At 41.9% G+C, this 9569-nt stretch overlaps 1 protein-coding gene across 1 annotated transcript in view; it reads left to right on the top strand.

Moving 5' to 3' along the window:
- Positions 1-8332, top strand: part of Tceanc (transcription elongation factor A N-terminal and central domain containing) — a 17768-nt gene extending 9436 nt beyond the window's left edge. Inside the window, exon 5 of the mRNA XM_033760086.1 lies at positions 5918-8332. Within this exon, the coding sequence (XP_033615977.1) occupies positions 5918-5947 (30 nt within the window). The 3' untranslated portion in view covers positions 5948-8332. The remainder of the gene's footprint in view (positions 1-5917) is intronic.
- Positions 8333-9569: the final 1237 nt, after the last annotated feature.

The following is a 9569-nucleotide window of genomic DNA, read 5'->3' on the forward strand; positions in this document are numbered from 1 at the left end:
TTCCTCAAAGTCTCTTACACTATTTTAGTTTCACATGAAACAGTATTTATTTTTGTGGTGCTGGGGTTTGAACTAAGGATCTTCTCACTGAGTTACATGCCCAACCCTTTTTATTTTTTTATTTTGAGTCAGGGTCTTGATACATTTGCCAGGCTGGCTTTGAATTTGTGATTCCTGAATAGCTGAGATTACAGGCATGTGCAACCATGGCTGTCTTAAAACTGTCTTTTGTTGTTGTTGTTTTGTTTGTTTGTTTGTTTGTTTGTTTGTTGGTACTGGGTATCGAACTCTGGCCTTTGCACTTGCGAGGCAGGCAGCAGAACCACTGACCCCAATCCCTGGCATTGTTGTTTGAGACAGGTCTGGCTGTGTAGTGCTGGCTGGCATTGAACTCACTATATAGCCCAGGATGGTCTTGATCTCCCAGGGATCCTCCTGACTCAGCCTCCCAAGTGCTGGGATTACAGGCATGTACCACCATACCTGGCAAAACTGTCTTTCAGTAAGGTAAATACCAATACAAATCTGCTGACCGTTCTCGAGGGTTATTGTGTGGCTTAGGATGCTGTTCCTCCTAGCTGTATACTAATCTAGATTTTATAGTTGTCTTATAGTTACTCAGTTTATGAGTTAAATGAAATAGAATTGCTGTGTAAAAGGCAAATGCCCTGTTTATATGCAGGTTTGTATTAATCAGATCGCAGTGTGGCTTGAATAGAAAGCCAGCTGAGACTGTTGGTGTGAGGTGACAGGTTGAAACATCCTCGGTGGTCTCTGGAGAGGCCAGTCTGTAAAATAGGATGTGAATGTGCCGGAACCTTAACAGTATCAGGAAGACAGTGACAGTATTGTTGCTGCAGTATTTTTCTCGTGGAATTTAGGCAGTTTTTTTCCTTATTCTACCCATTGAATTGGCATATAAAAGTTGTATTTTCTTAAAGATTTCTTCTTCTTAAGGCCAGACTAGCTTTGGTAATTTAAAATATAGGACAAAGAAATAGAAGTGCAGCTCAGTGGTAGTGTCTGGCTTGCATACGTGGAGCCCTGGGTTCAATACTTAGTTCAAAAACAAACAATAAGACAACAGAAACACCACCAAAACCAAAAATACATAGTATACAAATTGCTCGTGCGTGTGTGTGTGTGTGCATGCATGTGTGTGTGCATGTGGGCATGTGGTACCCAGAACTTAACCCAGGGCCTTTGTACTGAGCTACGTTTCCAGCCCTTTTATGAAACAGGGTTTCCCTAAGTTTCTAAGTTGTTCAGGCTGGGCTGGAATTTGTGATCCAGCCTCCCAGAGTACTGGGATTAGAGGCGTGCACCACCACACCCAGCTATAAATTGCCTTGATTTTAATAACCTGCCTTTGTTTTATTTATTTATTTTGGGGAGAGGTGAGACAGGGTGTCAGTTTTTAGTGCAGGCTGGCCTTGAACTCAAGGTGATCCTCCTGTCTCTGCCTCCCTCTGCCTCCCCAGTGCTAATGTTGAATCCAGGAAAGGAAGACACCCAGGGAGGCAAGAGGCAGTGTACAACTCTTTTATGACGTCGATAGACCTGACTGGGATCTCTCCCAAAGAAGTCAGGCCCAGAATATTCGTGGGCCGGTAGTCTTACAGGGTTGCAAGCAGGAGGTACAGAAGCAGAAGCAGAAATTACACAAAGCAGAGCAGCTGAGGTGGGCAGAGCAAAGAGTTCCAGCAGGGTTTTCTGAGTTTGTTATGCTCCTGTGGTGACAAATAATAGAAGTTGTCATGGCTGCTCAGGTACATTCTTCAAAGAGCGTAGTTACCTAGTTAACAGATAGTTGTTTAATAACAGTTGACTCGTAGTTGTCCAATTTAGTTATTTTTTTTGTTAGAAATATATCCATCTGCCTAGAAATTCCCTTTGAGGGCTGGGGATTTAGCTCAGTGGTTCTGCCGCCTGCCTCACAAGCACAAGGACCCGAGTTCGATCCCCAGTACCAAAAAAAAGAAATTCCCTTTCACTAAGATTAAGGTATGTGCCACCACAATCTGCCCCTTTAAAAAAGTAAAATGTTCTTTTTGCCTACGAATTGTGAAAAGAATAAGCAAAGGACTCCAAGAATGCCAGCATAATATATGCTGAATATATTTTGCCTAAGACACCAACACAAGCAGCTACTATTTTATCTCACCAATAAAAGAGTACTACAGTGCATTATTTGAAATTAAATCCAAATATTCTCCCTTTTTAGCTCAGATATGGCTACCAGGGGAGCAAAACTTATCATCTCCATTTCTTTATTTCCAGTTAGAACATTTGCAAATCACAGTGGCACTTCTAGAACCCTTGGCGGGAAAGGCAATTTCCTACAAAAGCAAATCTTTTCCTTGGGGTAGAATGTGGAAGCCCCAGATAAGACCAGATGAAGAACTTAGCTCTTTGAGGCTTTTTTCTTAAAATTTTTTTTTATCTTACTGAGTTTCTTGGTACATTTTAGGTATACAGTACAGTTACATTCATCATTGGGATCTTGTACCTTTAAATGACAGGTCTTGGTTCTCATTTTTTCCCCTTGTCCCTGCCCTCCCTTCACCCCCTGAGGCTAAGCTTTTGAAACCTTTTCCACCTTGAACCATAGCACTTGATTTTAACCAAAACTGAGGCAGAATATTCAACTGCCTACCTTGCACTGTTCACAGCCTAAAGGAAGCGGAGCCTCTGAAAAACAGGGTCCCAAAGAAAAGTAAGAGGGCCCCAAAGATAAGCTGCTTCTCCCAATTTCTGACAGAAGTGGTAGGGATAAAGAGCCATTTCTTTGTACTAGCTTTCAGGAATCTCCAAACATTTTTGGCAAACTAAATGTAGACTAGTAAATCCTAGGCCCCATAAAAAGTCTAATCAGTCTCTTAAAGTTTGTGAACCAGACAAACTGGCAGCTAAAGGAAACTAAAGAAAAATAGGACTATTTTGTGAGCTACCAAAATTAAAATAGGCAGGCACTGTTCTATAGTGGGTATTGCTCACACTCCTAAACATACCATGTTTTGTGATTGAGTTCTAGTCATAAGCAAAGAGATGCCTTCCCAAAGTAGCAGGAGTTTTCATGAATGATACACATTAGCTTACCTTGCTCCTTTAGATACTTAAAAAACACAAGGTAACTATTTTCTATTTGATTTCTCTGTCGATTTGTATTGCAATAAGATTCACACTTCTTAACCTGATTTTCCTAAGCTAGTTAGGATATCCTGAATACAAGTGTGGTACAGATAGTTGTGTTCTGTCATTACGAAAACAAACAAAATCAAAAGAGTTTTGTACTTTCCTATAGTACGACAACTTTAAAAGAAAGTTCATTTATTGAGACATGTTGATTATAGTGCACAGTCATAAATGATTAGAACTGGGAGCATATGGTTTTTTACCTTCCCCCCAGTGTATTACACCCTGTGCAGAAGAAAAAGTCTAGTCATTCACTTAAGATCACACAGCTACAAGTAAAAAGAAGATTGTCTGGGCCTTATCTTGGACCTGTTTTTTAGAGTTTAGAACTAAATCAACCAGACAGATATGCTTCATTAGGACAGTACCTTGTTTTGTATAAAACTCCTAGAAAGAGACCTTCTTCAGAAGCTCATTCCCTTTCTTACCTGCCACCTGCAAACAACACTAGAGAGAATATTTTTGGAAATATTTGTCAATATGCTTGATCCAAGTCCCTACCTATCTATACCAGATCCCAAATTTCTTTGCATGCTGTATAGATTTTTTTTTATTTGTTGGTTGTTGTTTTGTTTTGTTTTGTTTTTGAGATGAGGTCTCACTATGCAGTTCAGGCTGGCTTTGAACTCACTTGTGTAGCTCAGGTTGGCCTCAAATTCCTGGCAATCCTCCTGCCTCAGCCTCCCGAGTGCTGCATGCTATACAATTTAAAAACTAAACCAAATTAATGCTGAAAACAACCAAAAATGGTCTTGAAAGGCTGGAGGTGGAGCTCGATGGTACAGCATGTGCTTGATATGCACAAAGCCCTAGGTTTGATCCCTAGCACTAGAGGACAAAAACACAACAACAAACAAAACAACAAACTCCCGCAGATACTAGTCTCAGAATGCTATGAAGTCTCCCTGGAAGGGAACATAAGGTGCTAGAATAGACAGAACCTTCATGTTTCAGAAATCTAAACTGCTACACACGTCACAGGGCAGTCACCAGTGCCCTCACACATTTAAACTTTGAAGTTTCATCAGATTTTGAGTATAGGTGTAACGCATGTCGCTTCTCTGCATGTGCACTCGTTCCTCTTCTTCATCCCAGTCTTCGCTGCATAGCCCACACCTAGTTTGACAGTTTGTACATTTTCTAGTCAGAATGTAGGGAGAAAAACAGATCTAATCTATGTTGGAAATATTCAGGCAGCAAGATGGCCTGAAGAGTCTAAATAAAACCAGAATATTCAGAAGATCTTCTGAGTATGAGGGTTCTTGAATCAAATTAGTGAGGACTCAGAGAGTGGAGGGGGAAATAAGGTACTTGTCAGTTTGAAAGTCACAGGCAATTTTTATCACGAATTAAATAAGGAGGAAAAAAATGAACACTTGAGCAGAAAGAGACACTTAACGTTCCATAACTATGTTGCTAGCAGAACTGTTGTTTATACAAAAGCTGGCTGTGCCCCACACAATTGGGGTGCTAGTTTGTTCCCACAAATCTTTATCCCAATCTTCATCACATGGAGGGGGCACTGCCATGTGCTTGTCAGCCAGATTCTGTTGCCCAAGGTTCCTGGTCTGCTTGACCACATCCTGCTCAATACAACTCTTGTTATCACAGCTAGAGATGTGATAACTGCGTCCGGTGGAGGAACCTGATGGTCACCATTGGAGGGGCAAGTAGCCAATTTGTTTGCGACATCAGGATGATTCTTTCTGCACTTGATAGGATAAGGAAACCTGCAGACCCTGATCTGGTGGTTTTTATCAAAGGGACACTGTAGTGGCTTTTCGGAGCCCAGGAAGTCAATGTAAGTGTCTCATGCTGAAAATGAGGGAGCTGATTTCAGGTGCTCAGTGGTGCCATGCTTGCCCCCCAGCCATGCTTGAGCATTGCTCACTTCCGGTCCCTGGTGCCAGCCAGATAAACCATTCTGAAGACAGTCCTAACCAGAAGGTAAGAGTGGTTTGCTGAAGTGCCACCCACCCTTCTCCCTGTCACTAAAAGTTTTCCTTTGGGGAGAGAGAGTAGATGACCATGTTCACTGTGCTTTGTGGCCATGTAGTACTTAGCTGTACTCAGTGGAACGGAGAACAGCACCACAAACCTGGGAGCCTGTTAGAAATGCAGGCATACAGGCTCTCTGCTGCTGAACCTGAATCTGCATTTTGGCACAACCCCTGGGTGATCCTTGAGGATACTTTGAGAATCACTGCCTTAGCAATAGGTCTGTGGTTCGTAGCAGTGGCTGTGTTGTTAGAACCTTTCAGGCCAAGCGTGATGGCCCGTGCCTGTAATCTCAGCACTCAGAAGGCTGAGGCAGGAGGATTGTTGTGAGTTCCGGCATGGTTTAAGATGGGCCTGAACTACAAATGAGACCCTATATAAAAAAAAAAAAAAAGGAAGAAGGAGGGAGAAGAAGGAAAAGAAGAGGAAGAGAATCCACTGGTGCCAAGGCCCAGCCTAGAACAACTCAGTCTAAACCTGTGGGACAGGGTCCAGGTTTCATCATTGCTTTTGCCATTCCTCAGGGTATTTTAAGATTCAGTCAGAGTTTACGAACTACTCGTAAATAGGCTCTCGTTTGATCCTTTTTATAGCTCTTAAGAAATGAGTGTTCGTCTGGAGACTTTACAGATGAGGGAACAGGTTCACAGACTGCAGCGGCTTGCCCTGGTGACACAGCCATAAATAGCCCAGCTCACACTGATAGCTGATTTTCTTCCTCCAGATTCACAGCCTGAGACTGGCTCAGAATTGATTTCTGCGAAATGCGCTTCTGGAGATGGAGCACCAAGTGTCTAATGTCTTCAGGCTATGACCTTGGGTGACCAGAGCTTCGCTCTTTCCCCCTTGCTTTTCCCACTTTGCACATTTCCCTCGGACCACAGATGTTACCCTAGTACTCATCCTCCAGTTCAGATTTGGTTTAGTGTCCTCTTGCAGAGTTGAAAGATCTGTTATTGATGGATTGATTTTTTTATCTTTGCATGAGTTCTTCATAAACACTATGACATTTTGTCTCTGATGCTAGGACTCTGGGTTCTGTAGCTCAAATTCTGCTTCAGTGTAAATGGCAGTAGTCTATCAGAGGAGGTCCAGCGCCTCAGCCTTGGCATTTGCCGACACTTACTTACCTAATAAATATTTGATAATTTTTTTTTGTAGTTTTACAACATTTCCTTCTGCATTATCTACAAGCCTACATTTTCATTCTGTACCAGTCTTTTCTCCTAACTCTCCGATCTTCTGTTACTGGAGTCTCAGGGTCTCTCCATATGTCCACTTTACCTCCATAACACTACTCCCTAAGGTGCACAAAACTAAAATACACTTATGATTGCAAATGACTGAAGAAATCAGCTTGAGGCCATCAAGTATGAATTCTAATTCTATTTTGATCTCTTTTCTCCCCATGGCTTCCCTGGGCCGCTTACTGTGAGGCAAGATGTTAGTCTTTTAATCAGTAACTTGCAAAGTCATCTAACTTAAAAGTTTCACAAAGTGGTTTCATATGACTTGGAGTGATCCTAAAAACCATTCAGTGGTCACAAAAGAGCACACACAGCACATGGAAAGCAAGTTTATTAGTTCACGTCGCTATTGGTGTTTTAGTTTGGGCCATGTGGGTGAGGAGTTACTGAAATGAGAATTTTGCAAACTAAATTTGGAGACAGAAACACTTGAAATGGAAAATCCCTTATTCGCCACAAAATAAAAATGTGGGCAGTCTTCCTCATTTTGTATCAACTTTGTCAATGAGCTTTGGAACTAGGGATAAGAGATAATAATGTGTAGGTATATTCTGTCCAGAGACAGCATAGCATTTTGTAAGTATAGAAAATAATTCCCCTGAAAAGAAAGGGTTTTACAGTAAAATTGCTCGAGGGTAAAGACTGTAATTGAAAATCACTTACAGGTACAACAAGTGCTAAGGCATTCAAGCTCTGCCGGAGGGTGGCTGATACAATCAAGGGACTGCAGGAGTCCACCAGATATGATCAAGGGACAGCAAAAGAGTCCACCACAGCAAAGGTGCAATAAGCAGCAGGAAGGAAGAGAGATTATTATCAAAGAGGCCAGAGTTCATTAGGGCTCTCCTCGGTCATGATAAGGATTTAGGGCTTTTTAAAGTGTGCTGGCCACTGAAGCTAGAGAGTTGCAGTGATGAGATTTGAGCACCCTTAGGGAGGATCGCTGTGCCTGCTGTGTTGAGTTAGATGTGATGTGAAGCATGAAGCAAGGACGGATGCAGGGACACCGATTAGATGGCAGTTGCAGTGGTCTAAATGTCATGTGACTGGCTACAACTAAAAATACAGAGACTGGGCTCCCTGCGTCCTTACAGTTAATAAAGCCCTTGGCAGACTTGCAAGTAGATGTTTGATGAAATACACTCAATCCAATATTCCCTTCCTGTGGCCCATAATAATTTAAAAAATATAGTGCAGAAAACACAGCACAAGTAAAGCCTATACCATGGTCGCCATAGTTACTGGGAGTAACTGCCTAGGGCCAAAAAGTCACACCTGAATGTAGGAGGCATTGTTTGATGGGTATTCCCTAACCGGTCTCCTTTGTCCACGTTATATATTTTTAAATATGGAATTGGATACAATTGGAGCTCTGTCTCTTCCCTGGGCTCTTCCTGTGATGAGAAGCTCCTTTCATTTCCCATTGCTGCTTCTAAATGCCAGTCAGGAATCTTGCAGCTGGCAGAGCTCCATGGCCTTTGCAAGGGCTAGGCCTTCATCTTTCAGGTCAGACTGCTTTGTTATTTATAGCTTCCAGCAGATGCAAAATGTTTTACCAAAATAGGTATCTTTCTATCTCTTAGAGGTACTTACTGTAAATACCTGCATTATAGAAGGCCCCTTCTTGCTTTCAGAAAAGTCCCTTGATCACATGGAAGAACCGGTGGCAATTTCATGTAATCCCATTTGCATCAGTGTTTAAAATTAGGTTCTCAGAGATGTTCCCAAGTGTTGTCAGAAATGCTGTGCAGTCCTGATGGTGCACTGTACTCTGCCAGCTGCCGATTCTCCTGACACGGGAACCTTCTCAAGCCTTTATGTGGTATCTGTGTGGTTTATCTAGTTTTCTAAAAAGTGATTTTTAAGATACTTAAATTTGAAAATATGAGAACATGAGGCTTTGTTTGTTTGTTTGAGACTGTCTCACTGTGTAGTCCAGGCTGGCCTCAAACTTACTATATAGCCCAGGCTGACCTCAGACTTGTGGCAATCCTCCTGCCTTAGCCTCCTGAGTGCTGGAATTACAGGTGTGTGCCACCATGCCCAGCTTAGAACATGATACTTCTTAAGGGACATGTTCATGCTTATATTTTTATGAATTTGAAGAGTGCAAATTTGAGTATATAAATGCAGTTTCAAATACCATTTACTATAAAAATGTAAGGCCTTCCTATCTTTATGATCTGTGTATATGACCTAGGGAGATAATAATTTGGACAACACAGCAAGCTAGCTTGCATTCTTTGTTAAAGTATCATAAGTGCCCTACAGGATGGAGAGTCTAGAGTTAAAATAAGTTTGTTGGATATATTCTTCCTTTCAAAATGTAAGTGAGATCCAGATAGGAGTGAGGTCTAAATGGTCATTAATCTTTTGCAAATGATGACTCTATTTTTTAAGAATCCAAAACAGCCATCAAAAAGTTGTAGAATTAAGAAGAGAGTTAACATATCATGCACTCAAAAACCTCTTTAGCGCTAGACATGGTGACACATTCCCCTGAAATCTCAGTAACCCTAGCCCTTGGGAGGCTGACACATGAAGATCATGAATTCAAGGTCAGCCTGAGCTACCTAGGAAGACCCCATCTCAAAGCAAACTAAAACCTTTACCTATTATTCCTGAAATATGTTCATTTTTGAAGTATATCTAAACATAAACACTGAACTCTCCAGCACCTGCTGCTAAGTCTCTCAAATGGTGTTGTAATTCCCCAAATTCACGTTTGTGGATTAAAACAAAAATTAAAAAAATTCCCAGAGTACCAGGAGGCCCTGAGTCTTCTGGCTGGATTCTACCCAGTGTGCCTCTGTGAATGACTGAAGACACAAAGCTGCAAAACCAGTTTCGGTTTTCTTTCCTGGCCACAGCACACCGAGGTGCTTGTCCAGCATGGCCTCGCACAGCTCTTACCCATGGCAGGTGAGTTCAGGTGCATCTCAGTAGAGAGGAGCTGAAGTTGACCCCCTACTCATGGCTACCAGCAAAGGCCTCGATGGTTTTGATGGACTGTGTGTTGGCACTGACCAGGCCACTGAGATGGCTCGTCTTTTCTTATCTTTGGTGTCTTTTCAAACCGAGCATTTCTATTTCTGATTCACTCTTTTTTTTTTTTTTTTTTTTTTTTTT

This window comes from Fukomys damarensis, unplaced genomic scaffold (assembly GCF_012274545.1).
Source record: "Fukomys damarensis isolate Sample0158 unplaced genomic scaffold, DMR_v1.0_HiC HiC_scaffold_39, whole genome shotgun sequence".
NCBI classification, from domain to species: domain Eukaryota; kingdom Metazoa; phylum Chordata; class Mammalia; order Rodentia; family Bathyergidae; genus Fukomys; species Fukomys damarensis.